The sequence below is a fragment of the Aulostomus chinensis genome, chromosome 3 (assembly GCF_037954235.1).
Source record: "Aulostomus chinensis isolate RoL2024-O1b breed Wild chromosome 3, RoL_Achi_v1.0, whole genome shotgun sequence".
Taxonomy (NCBI): Eukaryota; Metazoa; Chordata; class Actinopteri; order Syngnathiformes; family Aulostomidae; genus Aulostomus; species Aulostomus chinensis.
The window spans coordinates 17,089,040-17,108,769 of record NC_141322.1 but is presented as its reverse complement, the minus strand read 5'-3'; the positions used below and the strand labels follow the sequence as shown (position 1 = coordinate 17,108,769).

At 43.9% G+C, this 19,730-nt stretch overlaps 2 protein-coding genes across 13 annotated transcripts in view; one reads left to right on the top strand and one right to left on the bottom strand.

The window, feature by feature from the left end:
* Positions 1-268: 268 nt before the first annotated feature.
* Positions 269-5,778, top strand: LOC147267937 (uncharacterized). 5 transcript variants are annotated; one of them, XM_086199104.1, is made up of 8 exons: positions 269-325; positions 1,545-1,588; positions 1,798-1,842; positions 2,588-2,795; positions 3,266-3,429; positions 3,498-4,631; positions 4,737-4,954; positions 5,060-5,778. In XM_086199104.1, the coding sequence occupies exons 2-8, from the start codon at positions 1,559-1,561 to the stop codon at positions 5,127-5,129; spliced, it is 1,869 nt and encodes a 622-aa protein (XP_086055230.1). In that variant the 5' UTR covers positions 269-325; positions 1,545-1,558; the 3' UTR covers positions 5,130-5,778. The 5 variants fall into 5 exon arrangements, with proteins under 5 accessions (XP_086055230.1, XP_086055228.1, XP_086055229.1 ...); XM_086199102.1 differs by having other exon boundaries at positions 270-357; XM_086199103.1 differs by lacking the exon at positions 269-325 and adding an exon at positions 1,142-1,208 and having other exon boundaries at positions 5,060-5,777.
* A 708-nt stretch (positions 5,779-6,486) lies between these two features.
* The window catches only part of LOC147267935 (low-density lipoprotein receptor-related protein 1-like), a 156,853-nt gene continuing 143,609 nt past the window's right edge, over positions 6,487-19,730 (bottom strand). For 5 of the 8 annotated variants that reach the window (XM_086199093.1, XM_086199094.1, XM_086199097.1 and 2 more), the window contains 31 exons: positions 19,509-19,714; positions 19,226-19,414; positions 18,981-19,129; positions 18,539-18,632; positions 18,338-18,454; positions 18,118-18,237; positions 17,171-17,293; positions 16,384-16,509; positions 16,182-16,298; positions 15,531-15,637; positions 15,316-15,448; positions 15,092-15,214; positions 14,880-15,002; positions 14,605-14,742; positions 14,394-14,531; positions 14,165-14,284; positions 13,814-14,079; positions 13,530-13,711; positions 13,293-13,399; positions 12,981-13,100; positions 12,705-12,881; positions 12,474-12,614; positions 12,222-12,395; positions 11,773-11,934; positions 10,750-10,933; positions 10,513-10,620; positions 10,325-10,398; positions 10,143-10,236; positions 9,976-10,014; positions 8,375-8,519; positions 6,487-8,286 (listed from right to left, as the gene is read on the bottom strand). In XM_086199093.1, coding sequence (XP_086055219.1) covers positions 8,146-8,286; positions 8,375-8,519; positions 9,976-10,014; positions 10,143-10,236; positions 10,325-10,398; positions 10,513-10,620; positions 10,750-10,933; positions 11,773-11,934; positions 12,222-12,395; positions 12,474-12,614; positions 12,705-12,881; positions 12,981-13,100; positions 13,293-13,399; positions 13,530-13,711; positions 13,814-14,079; positions 14,165-14,284; positions 14,394-14,531; positions 14,605-14,742; positions 14,880-15,002; positions 15,092-15,214; positions 15,316-15,448; positions 15,531-15,637; positions 16,182-16,298; positions 16,384-16,509; positions 17,171-17,293; positions 18,118-18,237; positions 18,338-18,454; positions 18,539-18,632; positions 18,981-19,129; positions 19,226-19,414; positions 19,509-19,714 — 4,237 coding nt within the window. In that variant the 3' untranslated portion in view covers positions 6,487-8,145. Of the gene's footprint in view, positions 8,287-8,374; positions 8,520-9,975; positions 10,015-10,142; positions 10,237-10,324; positions 10,399-10,512; positions 10,621-10,749; positions 10,934-11,772; positions 11,935-12,221; positions 12,396-12,473; positions 12,615-12,704; positions 12,882-12,980; positions 13,101-13,292; positions 13,400-13,529; positions 13,712-13,813; positions 14,080-14,164; positions 14,285-14,393; positions 14,532-14,604; positions 14,743-14,879; positions 15,003-15,091; positions 15,215-15,315; positions 15,449-15,530; positions 15,640-16,181; positions 16,299-16,383; positions 16,510-17,170; positions 17,294-18,117; positions 18,238-18,337; positions 18,455-18,538; positions 18,633-18,980; positions 19,130-19,225; positions 19,415-19,508; positions 19,715-19,730 lie in introns of those variants that run through there. The other 3 variants (XM_086199095.1, XM_086199098.1, XR_015112086.1) reach the window with 2 other exon arrangements.

Below are 19,730 nucleotides of genomic sequence, written 5' to 3'. Positions count from 1 at the left end.
TCCCTTTTTACTGAATGCATTATGGCGGTGGGACTATTGAAAATTGCACATGAAATTTTCTATACTGTTACACTTTTCACTATTCTTTTCATAAATCTTTTAAATAACTCAATTCATGTTTCAAACTTAAACTCTAGATTGCCTCAACTGTTGTCATATGGGTTCAGGTTTATTGGTTACATACATTTTTAATGATTAATCGGGTCGCTTCCTGTTTCCAGGGCGATGCTTTTATTTTGAATCTTTTTGTGTTACGGATACGGGCTTCCTGCGAAAGAGGCGGTTGTTTACGGAAGAAAAACGGGACACAGAATCCACGATTCAGGTGTAGTGTGAAACACTAGAAAATGACACAAGGTACCACCATACGTCACTTACAGTGCTTTCTGTCGCTGTTTAGGGTGGCTGTTTGTTTAGCATGGGGTTAGCTTGAGTTTCCCCGAGAAACTCAAGCTAACCCCATGCTAACTTAAATTGATTCCGGTGCGTTTTCTCTAACTCAGTGAGTGTTCGGATATAATAAATCTAAATCACCAGTTTAAGGGTCAGAACCCCCTTGTAAGGAGGGTAAGCTACATGTCTTTTTAAGCAATTGTTGTTCTTTTATGTTTATCGCGAAAATAACAGAGCAAACTGTCATCTTCACAGTCCACTTCGAACATTTAAAGCCCCCCTTGACATAGTTGCTGTGCCGATCATGGTAACATCCCTCTGCCCTGAACATAGACTTTTCCATTAAAATACAGCTAGCAAATAACAACAGCAGTGAAATTATTTGAAATAGAGCTGCGTTATGTTTGACACCCCCCGGTGACACAGAGGTTGTTGAAAATAGCAAATTCGGAATTTTTCATAATAAAACAACTACCTTTCATTTCTTTCCTTAATTGATGTAAAAAAAAAAAAAAAAGGCAGTATAATGCATTTCAATGTGCTTTTTCCTGTACATTCAGTCACATATCTGGTACTGATTTATTGTTCGGTCACATGACGTGGAAGCTCCATTTAAATCTTAAAAATTATACCCAAAAAAACCCAAAACATGAAATTGAAGTTTAAAAACCGTGGACTTTACGGCTCGGTGCGTGTTTACGCAGCAGCGTAGTTCGGTGACGGGAGGAGGGACCGACAGGACTGAGACGCTTTCACTTTCATTTACAAAGAAGACGCGACGTTCCCAGCCTGCGAAGGAAACAGGCATCTGTGCAGTAAATCTATCTATCTATCTATCTATCTATCTATCTATCTATCTATCTATCTATCATCTATCTATCTATCTATCATCTATCTATCTATCTATCTATCTATCTATCTACCTACCTATCTATCTATCTCATTATCACATGTTCTTGAGGCTTTTCATACGTTTATGTCTGTTAGTGAGTACCCGTCCTGCTACATGACGTCTGATGTTGTGCAGTGAAATGAAAGCGATTGATTGAAAGTTTAAGTTAAAACGTAATTGAAAGTAATTGAAAGAGTTGACCAGACTTACAGGGAAGGCGGGTCAAAGGTCAGTGACGCCGCTGTGTTCAATATTGAAGGAAGAAGAATCATCATGTTGGATCAGGAGGAGCCCATGGAAACCGTGAGTATACATGAGCCAGACCAACCAGGAACATAAAAATGGGATATAATGGCTTCTTAATACAGTGTGTGTGTGTGTGTGTGTGTGTGTGTGTGTGTGTGTGTGTGTGTGTGTGTGTGTGTGTGTGTGTGTGTGTGTGTGTGCGCGAGCGAGAGAGAGAGCGAGAGCTTTTGTTTACCTGTCTTCACTTTAAACTCTCTGTTTCGTAGAATGCTGCTGATCAAGCCCAGCAAAGTTCATCTCCTAGTGCTGAGGTAGGTGTGTGGGCGTGGCTAATGATCTGCAGAGGGCGCTCACAGTGGAGCCTGAATTTAAACGGTCACAGATGCTCCTCTGTTCAGGTTTAGTGAAAGTGAAAGTGAAGCGTCCACGGCTCTGCATCAGCTGCAACACTGGCTTTACTGGCTGGGTTATTCTTGGTCCTCCAGGAAAGGTGAATTAAATAAAAAAAAAAACCAAACATTAAAGTTCAACTTTAGCTTGATTATGATGAATTAAACGATGCCGGGGGAAAAAAAAGAAAAAAAAACCTTTTTTGTTGTTTAGAAGTGAACGGATTCGAGACGAAGATTTGCCGTAGTCGCCGGACGCTGATGAGTAATTTAGAAGTGTTGTCGATGCACACGTTGTCCAGCAGAAGGCGCTCTATAGCGAACAATCAAGTGAGTATGATCTCAGTGGGGGAATCATCCAACTGGTCGACGGCCAACGCAGAATTCGTCTGCTTAACAAAAGACCCAAAGATTGATGCGATTAATTGAGGCGTCGATCAATGACAAAGAAACGAAGCGACATCAATAATCCTCCTGCGGTCGGAGGTGAGTGAGTCGCCTGCGTCTGACGAATTTGAGGAGGATATCGGATGCAAGTCGAGGCTCGGCTTCTAGGGTTTAAATCGAAAGAATGCAAACAAACAATCAAACTTGTAACTTTGGTTTCTTTCAAGAGATGAAAGCTGGAATCCTTTTCATCACAGTTTGTACTGTCCGTGTTTTTTAGGCTTCAGTGGCCACACCCCAGGAGCCAGAGCGTCTTCTGCTTCATCTCTCTTTGAGTTGGTCCTTCTCAGATCTTTCAGATAGACCTAAAATGGAAGTGCAGCGACGTCTTCAGACTTGGTTCAACAAAAACTTGGAGCAATGCAGCTGTACAGTTAAGGAAGTCTTGCAGGATCGGAATGCTGTGATCAGTGTTTCACCTGCTCCAGGTGCAGTATGACCACAGAAGAAGGAACACGCCAGTCTGTTTGGGAATAAATGCCTGTTTTCCATCAATTTTTAGTGCCAGACAAGCAGACAACTGCCCTTCTCTCCTCTCTGGAGACCATTATGGAGCTCCAGAGCCCCAAGAGACAATTGTCTAGTTAGCTAAGTTGGAATGAACACTCGTACATTAGAAACACTGGACAATCATCTCACCCCCCCCCCCTACACACACACACACACACACACACACACACACACACACACAAATATCTCTCTTTGCATTAGTAGAACTGGGGATTTCAGTAACTTGAAACCTGATGGGAATTCCTAGAGTCAGCTACATGCACAAAAATCTGCCTGTCTCGGACTAAAAATGGCCACCAATAACCATATTCTACCAAAACCATTCAATAACCATTGATGTACTCTCACGGCAACTCTTAATACCTTATTGTACGTTAATGTGTTTAAGACCTGAATGAGCTCCGTAAACTGACTGGAAAACCTCTGATCAGAGAAAACGACAAAGCAATCACGGTCATCTCCTTCCGGTCGATTCCGGCATCACCACATATGGAGATAGAAACACCAACTGCTGCTCCGATGGTCATCCCTCCTACAACTGAACCTCAGCAGGTTGGTACTGTCGCCACCAGTAGGAAAGCTTTACACGTCACCATGTTGATATTTTCTGTTTTGTTCAGGAGGGGGGAGAGAATCATGTCAACAGTTCAGTTGCAGATGCCACAGCAGAGGAGAGCTGTCTTGTCCCAGTGGGCCTCTTCACGTACATGATCTTCCTCTACAAAAAGGACATTCATCGTATAACTGAAGAGCACGGAGTCACTATCTCACCTGAAGTGAACGTGGTCTTTCAAGCAACCCAGGGAGGTGGAAATCCAAGCAAAGCTATGTCGGACTTCATCACTCTTACTCAGAAGTGCATGGCCGAATTCAATAGCGCAGATGTTCCTCTCAAGCACATGGAGCCAGAAGGATGGGGGAACATGCTGAGAATCCACCAGGAAAAAGAGAACAGAAATTTGCCAGGTCCAGACAAAGTCACTAAGGCCCTCAATGTAACACAGACAACCCGTCGTCCCCCAAGTCCCAAGTCTTCAAGAGCACCTCAAGGTGACACATCTGCGAAGATTGCCATGAAAATCCAAGACCTTCTCGTCGATGAAGGACTAACCATGGAGGAGAGTCACTGGAGAAAACTGAGGGGCACAGAGGAATTAGCTAAGCTCAAAGTAAAGTTTGATGTGGATTTTAAAGAATGCGGCCACACTCAAGGCAAAACCACGCTGAGAGCCTTTTACAGGGGATCTGGAGGGAACTGCTCCGGAGAGTGCCACGCCATCAGAGCTCTGCTTCGTCTTCACCAGAGGATTGCAACTTCCTGCAGAATGGAAGGTGAAATTAAATATGGTGCCAGTGGGTTCAGTGACTCCTCACTGAAGTTGAGCAAATCTAGTTCTCAGTCAGAGGGGACCTCCAGTGGTCTTTGGCGGGATGGAGAATCAGGAAACAGAAATGCCTCCGATGCACCCATGGGAGGCGGAGCTACGAAGGATGATTACTGTCCAATTTGCTTGGATAAATTTACCAATAAGCACGAGCTCAAGTGTAAACACAGTTTTTGTCAGCAGTGTTTGGAAAACGCAAAGAAAAAGTGCGGGCCCTTCTGTCCTGTGTGCAAAAGTGTGTATGGTGTGATGAGGGGCAACCAGCCTGATGGAGCAATGTCATGGAGGACGGCCAAGGACAGACTCCCTGGTTTTCAACACTGTGGCACCATTGTCATCAGCTATGACATGAAAAGTGGAGTGCAGACGGTAAAGTCCTTTGTTTGAATATTAGAGTCCTCAATATCCAGCGTAATGCTTTTATTTTCATTTCTATCTGTGGTGTCAATCATGTCAACCATTCTCCCTGTGCAGGAAAAGCACCCCAACCCCGGAAAGCCTTATTCTGGGACTAAGAGGACAGCATATCTTCCAGACAACCCTGAGGGCAATAAGGTGCTGCATCTGCTGAAGCGAGCCTTTGATCAGAAGCTGATTTTCACTGTTGGGACATCAAGAACCAATGGGCAGGACAACCAGGTGACCTGGAACGACATTCATCACAAGACCAATAAGGAAGGAGGAGAACAACGGTACAGTAGGCAGATCTCTCCTTCTAAAGATGCATTCCTTTTATGGTCAAGTCTCACCAAAATATCAGAATTCCGCCTCAGAGTTGTGTCCATTTGTTTCTACAGTTACGGTTATCCTGACCGCAACTACCTGAAGAGAGTCCAGGAGGAGCTGAAGGCGCGAGGAATCGAGTGAGGACTTGATAGGAAGTGGCTGACGGGGGTCACAGCAACAAATTGAAATCATAAAGAATGAAATGGAAACTTTTAAACCCGAGCAGATGATGGTTCAATGATCCTCACATTTTTCATTTTCTGAGTGATATTTGCTTTGTGGTGTGCTGAAAGCATTTACAGCTGGAGAAACTTGTTTAGCAACATAACTCACATTATGAAGCAGAAAATTATTTGAAGAACTGTTAGTTTTGATGAATTGAGCAGTGTGTAGTTGTTAGAGGGATCTTTACTATGTTCTCGAGTGTTTAATCACCGGAAAATAAGAATTGTTTTATTGGGTTTTAATTTACGCCTCCATGTTTCTTTGTTTCTGTCAACAAACTTCTGAGTTCCTACTAGTAGTAACCTATCAACACATTGGCTGCTCTGAACAAGCTTGTCGAGATTGTTCTGCAGTTTACTATTCGTTGCACCTGAAGTTTTTTGTACAATAAAGTTGACTGAAGCCTGCATTTACACATCTGTCTTACTGTTTGTACACACTGATCAGTAAAAGCGGCTTGGCAACATTTCAGATTTATCGAGGGCATAAATGAAGACAAATCTAAATGAAAGAGAAGAGCTGAGCTCCAACCCGTGTTCCCAAACCAAACCCCATTTGTCATTTTGCTTTGAGGCTAATTTTATTTATATATATATATATATATATATATACACATATATATACACACACACACACATATATATATATATATCACAGGTTTATTACTCACCAGCAATTTTGTGTCTCCTGGAATTTTAAATTACCAAGTTAAATTAATGTCGACCTGGATTTCTCCAGTATTTGTTCTGTGTAAGCAGATCATGCAGAGAAAGTACGGACATGAAATTCTGCTCAAAGGCACAGAAAAATCATGAGAATTTATGGGTAAAATGTTAATGAACCCTGGTGTGTGACGTGACTCTGCATTCCCGCATGATCCCAGACGCTAATCAAATTAGACTCGACAATTATTTCCCCTTGCTGTATTTGAACAATTGCTCACTAATAAAGGGATTTTCCCTGCCAACAAGTTGTCTAATTCTGAAACTGTTGTTCCCTTTGACAAATCCTTGACCGTGCTGAATGACAACGATCCCACAATCGTCTGTAGTTTTTCATGAGGTGCTGCAATCTTTAATTTACCCCCTAGATGGCAGTGCATTCACCAAAATAGAGTTTTAAGAAAGATTTATACCGCCAATTCATATTGCGTGATAAAAATGCAATTCGCACACATAAATATTACTTTATTTTGTGTCTGTTGTACACGATGTGAGTTTTTTCAGTTCCCATCAGTGTGTTCTTGACTACATAAGCAAAGGTTGTATACAAAACACAAAACACACTCGCTTGTTTTCTGTACAATTTTTAAAATTTTATTTATAACAATATCTGTTATTTAGTTTGTAAAGTACTCCAGCAAAAATTAAACATTATTCTCTTTCCAGAAGAAAGTCTGAGCCTCCATGCATTGTGTACTATAAAAGCTATGTGTCATCTTTCATTTAAAAAACAAAACGACTAATTAAAAACAATTCTGAAAATGCATGTATGATTTAGCAAAAATGTTCTTTAGGGACAATGATTGTACTTCTCTCTCTCAATCAAAAGACAAAACATATACAACAGCATAAACTAACACTTGCCGACAGGTAAGCAAAATAAAAACGTGTTACTGTAGTTATATTGAAGATTGGTGTTACTTCTCACATGCATTAAGATATGGCTGACACATTTCTGACAGAAGCAGCATTTTGGGACAGAGGCTGAGCGTAAGGACGTGTCCGAGCGACCAGAGTGGTAGCATTAGCAGCAGCAGGGCACGGAGGAGGATGGGAGATTAGAGACAGCTCAAGAAGAACAGCGTGAACATAATGCACTTAAGACTGAGTCGTTACAAAACTGTGAACTTACAGACTTTGATCCACTAAAAGTAGAAAGGTTAAACTACTTGTGAAGCCAGGCAGACATTATCTGGACTGGAGAAGGAAAAGAACCTGCAAAACCTTACAATATTTTAAGCCTCACTCTTCTTCATCCAGAGGAAGAAGCCATAACGCCATCAACTATGACCCTCACGTTAGTAGCCAGCTGTGGTTCCGGGCATGTATGCATAACCCGCCACAGGTAATCGTACTTGCTTTATCTTAACACCTGTAACCCACCATCCACCCCTCCGGAATGACCAACTTCCTCATTCTGCAACTCCTCAATCGCACTCCAAAACGCCTCTCATCCTCTCACTTCAGCAACACGTGAGCTCCGACTGTCACACAAAGTGATTAAAAACAAACATACCTGCTTTACATCTTACGGTATAAAGCCTACAGTATACCGTAAAATACTAATTCTGTGCAAGGAAGACAACAATCATTTCATGAAAATTGTTCTCTGAGAAAAATTATGTGGAAATACTGTAGTTGCCATCTGGTGCTATACACAAACGGTGCTATCTTAAATCTGTCTCACACAATCTTGCCGAGAAACCGCGCAAGACATACATATGTACCGATTTAGAAAACTTTGAGTTTTGCCTTTCCCACTCAAAGTCTACACAAACAACAAACAGTTGGCACTGGTGAAATGGAACAATGTTTTTTTTTTTTCTATACAATTCATACAAAAATAAAAAATTAAACTTGCTCTGATGATATTATCTTTTCTTCTAATTTTCATGTTTCCATTTCATTTTGCACAGAGGTAGTGGCTATTTAGGTAAAGGGTAAGGGACAAGTGTAACTTAAAAATCTCTCATAGAAAATGTTATTCATTTTTGACCAGAGGAATCTCAAAAGAACAAAATATAATACTGCAATCACATACAAAAGTAGTCCTTCATTTTTGTACATTTTATACAGTGTTCACACTTTTTTTATCAATTTTCTCACACACTTTTTGTCGAATTTTTTTCTTTTGTTTTTTTTTTCTCTTTTCTTTAAAAGGCAAGAAGAAGGGTGTGTTTGGAATAGCGTGATCCAGGCCGGTGGGCAGTCTATGCCAGAGGGTCCACGAGGGGCTCCTCGTCTCCACGCGAGAGCAGCTCTTTCTTCTCATCTGTGCTGGCCAGAGAGTTGCGACTGTTGTGAGCTCCCATATACAGGGTGGCATAGACTGGGTTTGTGAAGTTAGTGGGCTGGAAGGAGACAAAAATAATTCTTAGATACTGTCTACAAGGCTGCAGTATGGACGTATGTACATGTAAACCTGGTATTTGTCTCTACCTTGTCAGGGTCCAGCGTGAAGTCCGCGTCCAGCAGCTCCCCGGCGTCGTCATCGGGCTCACCCTCGTAGATCTTGTAGGCTGGGTTTCCAATCTCAACATTCATGGCCCCGTTGGTCATCCTTTGGTGCTGGAAGCCCTTGGCCCTACACAAAAAGGAAGGGCACAGGTATACCATGTGTCTTATATAAGCAAAGGGACCCAGACAATGCAAGCAGCGACACAGCCACATTACGAAGGGTGTGAGGAGGCATCAGCATGCCTCTCACCGCCACCCAGGCTGAGGGAACGAAGCCACAGCACAGGCACCAACACAAAGCCAGCATTCATTTAGCCCAGGGCAGATCCAGACTCATCGGACTGGGACACCAAGCTGTTACTAGACAGACAAGGGTTGGGTCCCAATCATTTTTGAAATCAAAATTAGTTAAAAAAAATTTTAGTTAAAGTTAGTTCAGTTATAAAATATACACCTAAATTTGTGAACAATTAAAATTCCTAGCATGTAGCAAACGTTAGCTGCAGCTGCTTGGCTGTCGAATGCGTTTTACGCCTCAGATTTTTCGATAGTTTGAATGTTTGATCAGTGTTTCATCAGTTTTGATGTGTTAGCACCCTTCCCTTTCACAAGTAATAAAGAAAGCTGTGTGTGCATCAACTTTTCAAACGTGTAATTACTCCTGAGACCCCAGCTAGCAGGGAACGTTGGCTAAAAATTAACACACACAACATGACCTACATTATGTTCTGATCATTTCAAAGAAATTCTTTTAATCCAAGATCTAAATAACATGTTAAACATGGTAATTACGTTGAAATAATGTTACATTAAGGTAAATAATTATTGAAGCATAATGTTTCAGTTCACATGGTAATCTGATGCCTTAACAAACTAGTACAATTTTATTCTGTTTGAGAAGAATGTTCGTTACACACAGGTTTCTCAAAATAATTTCGGAACAAGAAATCTTCAGCTTCTTCACAGTGTCATTCTGAAGCGCTCTGAAGTACCAGAATTTGGAACTGATTGATTTGCCATAACTTGATGCTCAATAATGCAAACATCATACTGTCAATGCCCTGAAAAGTACTGCGTTTGGCACCCAACCCTGGTCCAGCCTAACCCTAACTTCAGTTGTCATTCATAGTAAAGCAAATATCGATCCTCTAAACATATCTGCTACAGCTATGGTGTTGACCTCTGAGGAAATGCTGAACTTTTCATTTTCCAAACTGAGCTTGGAAGAATGCTGTAGCGCTGTCCATCTCTCGCTACGAGACACCAGCACAATACAAACCACAGCACAGTACGGTACAGTACGCCAAAATATGATGGACAAACAGATCTATTCAATCCAGTTTTTCAATAGATCAGCCCTGACTGTCAGGGCAGCTCTGAGGAGGGCGGAGAGATACTGTAGGGGCAGGATAAGCTGCAGCTCCTGTGCAGAACCGAGAGAATGATGCGACACTAATCACAGAACCAAACACGGTACAACCACTAGGACTAATGGGGCGAGGGAACGACAGAGAAAAAAAGAGAGCATCAGGATGCAGATTTATGGAGGTATGGAGAGAAAGTGTAACCCTGGCAACTGTTACCGCAAGCCTCTGGAGCCCGTTTTGCCGGGCCGGCTAGACCTGAGGAGCAGAGGAGATGCCATTACAGAGAGGAGAGGAACAGCACAGGTGGCAGAGAGGAAGGAGAAAGAGAGAAAGTAGAAGGCTAAAGGATGTGTGTATCTCCTGAGGAGAGTGCTGGTACTCACCCTCTCATCCTCCTCTTATACCACACCAACGCTCCTGCAGCCAGCAGAAGCAGCAGCAACAGTAGTAACACAGGGATCACTATGGAGGCTGTTCCTGCATACAAAACACAAGGTAAGAACGTTACACGCCGTCAGATTCTGATGATTCCGTCGCTGATGTCGATTTTGAGGAGTCCACTTACGTCCACCTGAACCAGAGGCACCTTCACTGCTGGCCACGGCCTCACAGCGATGCCCTGCCCAGCCAGGTGAGCATCTACACACACACACACACATAAACACAAGTGTACAGAAGACACAGGTGTGCAATGATACATTCAAGATATTCAGATTGTCCAAAAAAAAAAAAGTCACTGAAAACACTCCTCACCTGCACTCTGGTAGGTGGGTGATGGGGTTTATGGAGCACTGACCATTTGCACAGTACTCATTTGTATCACATGTGTAACAGCTGGGCTGGATTCTTCCATTCGGGCAGCTGGGACAGAAAGAAAAAAGCAACATAATACACCAGATGTGTGTGTGTGTGTGTGTGTGTGTGTGTGTGTGTGTGTGTGTGTGTGTGTTTACTGTGCTAAGTAGGATGCATCTCTTTGAGTTCTCTTACCGGCAGGTGAATCCCCCTGTAGACGTGAAGCCGTTGTCTGGGATACACTCGCCGTCACGGCAATAGTGGCACTTGTCAATCTCGCATGTGCTGCCCATGAACTGGGGCAGACAGCGGCACAGTTTAGAGCCACTGGCGCTCTGTAGACATGTACCTTTGTTCAGGCAGTGGCCTTCACAGCTTCCTGCAAACACACAAAAACACCACCTCATAATGCACACAAGTTACTCGCATGGCATTTATCACTTTATTCTTATGACCCTTGTTGGCCAGCAGGGTTAAAGTACTTGAATAATAAAGACTTGATCAGTGGTCACCAAATTTGATCAATAAAATTTCATTTTCCCCAAATTTAAGGCAGTAGATAGATAGTACCTGAGTTTTTTTTTTAATATTCTTAAAGAAGGATTAAATTTCTATGTAAGAATAAAATGCTTAACAACCTTTATGAAGTCGACACGTGGATTTCAGCTGAGATGACTTTTGTAGCCTGATACAACAAAAGTCAGCACATCTGGACTCAATTTAGAACACAATGATCGTAAACACTGTCTACATATTGCCTTGCGAGCAGACCTGACAAATTATGAACTCACACTTTGTATCAATTAACACCATGGTGACGTTACTTTTGCGTCATTATTTGTATTTTTTATCACAATACTACGTTGGGAGCAGCAGTCATCCAGTCACAGCTCCTGGAGACGCGCTCTAAGTCAGCCGGCTGTGTGCGCCACCTGTTGGCTCGACGGTGAATCAGTTTTCAATGTGTTTAACTGCCCCTGCTTCATGTAAAGGATCCAGACACGACAGGGTTTGGTTTTCTCAGGGGGCTCCCACCTGTACAGGGTAGCAATACGGTTACTGTTTAAACACCGTTGACAAAGGTAAGAAACTGTGGACAGAGAGGTACGTCTCCATGGGCATGGAGTCAAAGGGCTACTTGGACTGTCTCAAAGATGGACCACTTGATGATGTTTGACCAGTTGGTGACCACTAGGCTAGGTGGTAACGAACACTCACTATACTGGCACTGGTCGCCCAGGAAGTCCGATGGGCAGCTGCAAGTGGGCTGGTTTCCAGGGCTGACGCTACAGTTGCCTCCATTCTTGCAGTAATCCTTGCAAGTGTGCAGGTTACAGTTTTGCCCTGTGAAGCCTGTCAGGCATCGACATGTAGGAGAACCTGGCATTTGAAGAGAGAGATAGATAGAGAGATAGATAGATAGATAGATAGATGATAGATAGATAGATATAGAGAGATAGATAGATAGATAGATAGATAGATAGATGATAGATAGATAGATATAGAGAGATAGATAGATAGAGAGATAGTTAGATAGATAGATAGATAGATAGATAGATAGATAGATAGATGATAGATAGATAGATGGTTAAACAGGGATCATAAGGAACGAAACAATGTGTCATGCCTCTTCATTTTCAACTACGTGTGTCATGTGCACATCCTACCTGTAGGGGACGGCGTGCACGTTCCTCCATTCTTGCAGTAGTCTCTGCACTGGTCAATCTCACACCGATCTCCTCCATAGTTAGGCTGGCAGCGGCACTTGGGCTGCTTGTGGGCGTTCAGGAAACAGCTGCCCCCGTTCAGACACTGGAGTATGCAGGGGCCACTGGGAGGGGCTGCACACGATGCCATTTTTCAGTCCTATATTCATGGTTTCAATGCCAGTGATGGTGCGTGTGCCAGTGTTTACTCACAGATAGGAGACACTGTGGGGGTGGGCAGCTCCACACATGTGCTGTTATCCAGTGTGCGTCCGTTGGGACAGGTGCAGACTGGACCGCTGGGGCTCAGCAGACACAGCCATTCACATTTCTTTCTATCACATGGATTAGTCACTGACAGACGGAGACAATGTCAGTATTAGTAACATGAAAATTCATTCTCCTCTTTGTTTATTTGGCTTACAGTGGAATAACGCAACTCACTTTCAGGTTGCTTGTTGCGGTGGAACAAAACTAAATCGGTGGCATGGTTCATTCCGGTTGTCAGGTTCTCGATGTGGCCTTTGCCGAATTTGTTCACTCGGAAGACATAGTTGTTGATGTAGGTGACGCCATAGATATAATCCTCAAAGATGTCAATACTGAAGGGCTGACTGAGTTCTGTGTAGAAAACACAATTATGATGCTTTGTGGACATGCACACATTCCTGAGTTGTCCACCTGAACAATGAATAATACGCTGAGGGTGTGACACTCAACTGTTCTTAATGCTGTTTACAGCAACAACTGCATCGCTGCCGTTCAGCCTCACACTGCCGATCAAGGAGAGTTTAGCATCAGCCCAGTACAGACGCTCGTTGAAGTAGTCCACTGCAAGGCCTGTACAGGAGGAAGACAAGACTCACACACTTTGCATTTCATTTGGAAAAGATGAATAAACAGCAGTCCACACTTACTAAGGTACCTTGGAGAGGCTGTTTGGGGGTTAAGACTTGATTTTTGGGTTAGGGTTAGAATTGCATTTAGCTCCAGGTTTGGGTAGCCATGTTAACGTTTGTGTGTGCGTTTTACCAGTTGGCCACTGAATGCCTTCTTCCACCAGTGTCTCTCTCATGGTTCCGTCCATGGCAGCAGTTTCAATCTTGGGGTGGTTCCCCCAGTCCGCCCAGTACATTTTCCTAATCAATGACACCAAATTTTTTTTATTGCTCTTGCAACTCAAATCTCAGTTTACATTGTTGTAATTCTCGACCATTCGCGCTTGTTTTTCTATTTCATTGCATCCTCAGTCTTCCAAGTTCTGCTTACCCTCTCGGAGGGTCGACAACAATGGCATAAGGCTCATCGATCATGCCGGATATGAGGGTTTTGCGGTGACGTCCTCCACTAATCTGGGCCACCTCGATAACATCTCTACCAGAGTCAGTCCAATACAGGTTCCAAGCCACCCAGTCCACAGCAATGCCCCGGGGCATCTTCAGGTCAGGGATCTGAGTTCCAGAGAAAATACAGTAACAACCTCCAAAATAGGGCACGTGCTATACCTATTTTGTTCACATCTTACATCATATCAACCAACTATGCAAACTTACCTCCAGGTTAGTGACCCTGGAGTCACTTTGTCGTCGGTTACGGTTGCTATTCAAAGAGGTGGAGGAGGAGGGCAAATCATAGGCAGAAATGCGCCCTGTGTGCCAGTTTGTCCAGTATATGCGGTTTGTTTTGACGTGCAGATCCATGGCGTCAATGCGAACGTTGGCATCACCCTGGAAGATCTGCTCGTAACGCCAATTCGGCATGAAAGGGTCCAGGCTACGGATCTCATTGTCATCAGCGATGTAGAGCACTTGTCTCTGAGCTGGGGCACAACAGGAAATGATCATAACATTGTCGCTGACGCAGGGGTGTAAAATGAAGATAAATATATTCTGCTAAGTACTCACTATCAGCTTTGCAAGTGTCATTGATTCTGGTGAAGTACTTGTGGCAGCTGCACTTGTGGGAGCCCTTAGTGTTGTTGCAGATGTGGGAACACAGTCCAAACTGCCTACACTCATTCTTATCTGTCAACGCATAGTCACATGAGTCACGTGAGTCACAGGTTCAAGTTGTGATTAAAAATACAGCAACATAACGTTGCCCAAAATGTAGCAAAAGCAATGAGGGCCGCACCTTCACATCTGTTGCGTCCATTGGACTGGAAGCCGGGTTTGCAGGAGCAGAAAGAATTTGTTCCATTCACCACACAGTGAGCTTCGTCCCCATCGCCGCACACAGTCCTGTTGCTGCGACAGTCATTCAGCACCGTGTCTGCAAGCAAAGAAACATGTGGTGTGCATTCACCCTGCAGAATAAATCACTGCTATTGTAGTCTACAACTTACCTTTCTTATTGCAGTTCATTTCATCTGAGCCGTAGTCCTCGCAGTCATTGAAGTAGTTGCAGCGCAGGATGGAGCTGATGCAACGGCCATTGGAGCACTGGAACTCATCCTTTTGACATATCGGTGCGGAGTCAGGCGCTGATGAAGCACACAGAGAAGTTATTACCCTCACGATCGCGCACATATTTGAGAGTTGCACCCAACTGCAACTGCAACTGTTTTAATTCCCTCAGTCAGTATTAGTAACAGTTTTCAACAAAATCAGACCAACTCACGGCAGTTCAGTTCGTCACTGTTGTCCCCACAGTTGTTGACACCATCACAGCGTTTTGATATCGGCAAACACACACGGTCATTATGACAGCGGAATTGCCTTTTGGGTGGGCACTGGAATTTCACTGGACAGAAGGAGAGATGCTTTGAGGAGGAGGAGAGAAAACTGCATACAGGCAGCAACTGTCGACAAGATGAATGCACTGATTCTTACCACACTCTTTCGGGTTCTCATCAGAGTTGTCCCCACAATCATCCTCGCCATCGCACTTCCAGCCCAAGGGTTTACAGAGAGTGTTGTTGCACTGAAACTCCTCCAGGGGGCAGTGTCTACCAACTACAATTTGAAGGTTAGAACGAATAAACAGGAGTGAATCCTACTATACATTCCTCTCTATGTGTAAGCTATTCATCCAAAAGAAAATGAGTGTTTCGCACCGCCACTGTCACATTCCTCCTCGTCACTGCCATCCATACAGTCAGCATCAGCATCACAGCGCCAGCGGATTGGGATGCAATGACCATTTTTGCACTGGAATTGGTCACTGTCACACTTGACATCACAACCGTTCTGGACAAAACCAAATTAATCTTTTCATTCGTGCCTCCGCTATGTGAAATTACAAAGCAGACAGATGAAATTTAAGGGTTACCTCATCTGAACCATCAGCACAATCGTGGTCCCCATCACATTTCCAGCGCCCGGCAATGCAACGGCCATTAGTGCAGGCGAACTCGCTCTCAGAACATTGACGAGGCACTGAGGACACAGAGAAAACAGTTTAGGAGAAAGGAGGATCAGGGAAGAGAAAGAGGCCAGGGGAAGCAGGGGAAGAGAAGAGAAAGGCGGGAGGAGAACAGACTGCAAAAACAAGACGTAATTATAATAGGCTGATAATCATGGGGCACAGAAGTGGGGATGGCACAACATACTGCCCTGTATGTAGTGAAGGAACTAGAGGAGCTGGTGGGTTCCACAAGGAAAAAAGGCTCACGAAACAAGAGACAAGCTTGGGGGCACATGAGGGACGGAGTAGCGGAGGATGTGGAAACACCTACCTCTGGCTCACAGCAACACGCCAGTGTGAAATGCAAAATAGACATGAGATGATATGAGATGTGCAAATGGCAACAGAACTAATTAAAAGAAATTAAATCTCAACCATGCATGTAGTTGAGAAATAGAACAGAAAAACACAGTGATCGGTGATACATCGTATCGAATTGGAGTAGAGCTAATATAAAGATACAGACTATCAGCTGTAGTTGGGGCAGAGGAATGTAAGAATGCAGGGGGAACCTACCACACTTGTCTTCATCAGAGTTGTCCCCACAGTCATTGTCGTAGTCACACTGCCAGCGGCCAGGCACGCAGCGGTTGTTCTTACAGCGGAACTGATACGGCTCACAGGTTCGTTCATCTGTGCCCCAAACACACAGTGAGACGGAGTATGGCTTTACTTCTCATTTGAGTTCTTTTCCATGTTTCCAGCACTCCCTCCTTACCACACTCCTCCTTCGGTTCATCCGAAGCATCTCCGCAGTCGTCCTCTCCATCACACTTCCAACGGGCTGGGATGCAGCGGCCCGAATCCTTACAGCGGAACTCATCCACACCACAAGTCATTTGAGCTGCAACACAGATGATCATGGCTAAGACACTGGAACTAGACGTGCAGCACTATCAAAGGGGCCGTGTTATTCTCCTTTCAGAGTTCAATATTTGCATTTTGGAGTACTAAACATTAGCATGTTATTATGATCAAAAAGCTCCTTCCCTCCATCTGCGTTGTAATTGGCCAGCTGCTTTATATGCGTTTGAAAGTCATGCCCCCTCATAACCAGAGTGCATCTACCAAAACAGGCTGCAAAGAAAACACCCGTCTGGGTGGGGCACGCACAAAGCAAGACGCAGACAATCGCAAGACGACAGAGAAGGCCAGCACACGTCAAAATACTGAGTTCTCTCTTTTTCCAGTTTGTGTGTTAGAGATTTTTTTTCATATATGGTCAACATGGCCCCTTTAATAGATGATAAATAAGTGTTGTGATTTATTTTGTAGAACATAGTGACGCTCAGTACAAATCACTAATGACAGTGTTGTAGGTTTCTTTATGTCCCTGACAACAATGCAGAATTATCTGGATTGAGCTATCACTTACATCCAAGGCCTCAAAATAATGACTCACATTATATTACAGGAGTGTGTTGTTGCAGTAGGAGCGACTCATTTCTAGGTTTAATTACTTCGATGGAGTTGTGCTGGTAAAATAACAGACAGCTATGTCTTACTGCAGTTGGCAGGCTCATCAGATCCATCCACGCAGTCATTGTCCCTGTCACACACCCACACCCGTGGGATACAGCGCTTGGTGATGGCACACTGGAACTGGTTTGGAGCACACGTCACTTCCGCTGCACAAGATACAGACAGATTCGCCCACCGCACTTACAGAGGGTAAATACAGGAGGAATGCAACTCTGAAATGTAACTGGAAACTGATGACAGCACAGAAGTGCAGCAAGTGGAACCTAAAGGTCACTCCAAAATGGACCGAAAAAGTTAATGCACGGATGATTTTGCTGTTTCTTGGATTCGTTGCGGTTAAAGCGGCTAATATGTCCCCCCCCCCCCCCCCCCCAGAGGAATAGGTCAAAATGAGCCTCTAGGGCAAATAACAGTATCTAACAATTTCCCTGTACTCCGGACCTCAGATTCTTTATGGAACACCTGGTGTCAGCTGAGAAAAACAGCTGGGAGATATGCAAATCCGTTCTCTTGCTTTTATAAATTCATGTTTATGGATTATGAATGTGTATGCGCTGTTTAAACTGGATCCACAGACTTGTAAACAGAGAGTGCAGATTTGTCTCAGCTGCCATCAGGAAGTGCTCTGTAAACAGTTGGGGGGGGGGGGGGGGGCATAACCAATGCAGTTCACCCTGTGCTGTGAATATGCACCACTACTGCGCTCTCCTTTCATATCTTTGTAGAAAACTGCTGCACCGTTGTGTTGGCGCCAGAAGAAGTTCACAAATGTCTCGAAATATGAAAAAAAATACCTTTGAAGATAAAGGTGTACTTTGGCTCTAATTATCAGTTTTAGGAAGCCATGAATATGTATACAAAATTTCAGTACTGGTATTAACCAAAATTGACAACAGCATTTCTCAGCTCATTTCTTTCTTTCTTCATAGACAGCACTGGGTCTTCGCAAACATTTGTCAGTACGACTCACGACAGTCTTTCTCATCCTCTCCCTCGCCACAGTTGTCCTGTCCATTGCAGCGGAAGATGCCAGGAATGCAGCGACTGGGGTGCGTACATTTAAACTGACTAGGCAGGCAAACGTGGATGTCTGGAGGCAGAAGAGAGCAGGTGACAAAGACTTCAGCATCGGTAGAAATAAGAAGGGGGAAAAAAAGAAGAAGAGAACATCTCAGTGTATGCGTATGTACCGCAATTGGCCTCATCAGAGTTGTCTTGGCAGTCATTGTCTCCATCACAGATGTAGGCAGGGTTAGTACAAATTCCTGTTCCACACTGGAACTGGCCCGGTCTACATTTAAACTCAGCTACAGAGACGAAACACAGCACACGGTTAAAGCAGAGTGATCAAAACAACAGTGATATATTCGGACGGTGCACTCATCACTCACGGCAGTCTGCGGGCTCGTCTGACCGATCACCACAGTCATCCTCGGTGTCACACTTCCACCAGAATGGAATGCACTTGTCATTTTTGCAAACAAACTGAAGGGAAAAAGAAGAGAAAGTGCTCAGAACACATTTTGGTTTACATGAATAATCTATAACAGACTTGGTTGGCTACTAAAATCATTTTCCACGTACTTCATAAATGTCTCATTTAGAGCCTATTCAGTATTTTTGTATTACAGAATTTTCTGATTTGTACGATGAAACCTACTGCGGAATGTTTTGTTTTTAATTTACTTATTTTTCAGAAGGAGTGTGTGTGTGTGTGTGTGTGTGTGTGTGTGTGTGTGTGTGTGTGTATTCATTCCATGGATCTGGAGAAAAGAGCTGGATTCTTATTTTTACAGTTGAAAATAAAAAAAAAACAATATGCAGACAGCCCACCTGGCTTGCAGTGCAGTTGGACAAGCATTGTCTGCCGTCGGCTGCTAGATAAAAGTTGGTGGGACAGGCACATTTGTAGCCCCCTCCAGGGGAGAGCAGACACAGGTTGCTGCAGCCTCCATTGTTGATCTGGCATGGATGGTCAGCCACTGAAGGTCAATGGGAAATGAAATATGAATAGAATCAAGGTTAGATCCAACAGGAACTTCAGCATATGAGGGATTCGTCAAAGGCAATGTTCGTACCCTCAGGCTGGCGGTACGGGTGGTAAATATGGATGTCCATCGGCCGGTGTAAGGTGCTAATCAGCATGGTCTTGTTGACTCCTAAGGTCTTGTGAGCCCTGTTGATGGACTTTGTCTCCCAGTCGGTCCAGTAGATGAACTCCTCATACAGAGTCATGGCAAAGATGTGGGGAATATCCTGAGCCAGAACTATGGAAGGCGAGACGCAGTGAGACCAATGAAATGACAGTAACACCTGGAAAGGTGAACTCTCCTACTGCTTGTGTATGTGTGCGTGTGTTACCTGTGTGTCTGTTGGTTCCATCCAGGCTGGCGAAAGCAATGTAGTCCTCCCTGGCGTCGGCCCAGTAGATACGATCATTAACGAAGTCCAGCGTCAAGCCATTGGGCCAGGTGATCTTATCCTCCACAATGACACTCCTATTTGTACCATCCATCCCAATCCTCCCTATATGAGGGCTGTCACCCCAGTCAGACCAGTACAAGTAGCTGAAAGGGACACGTT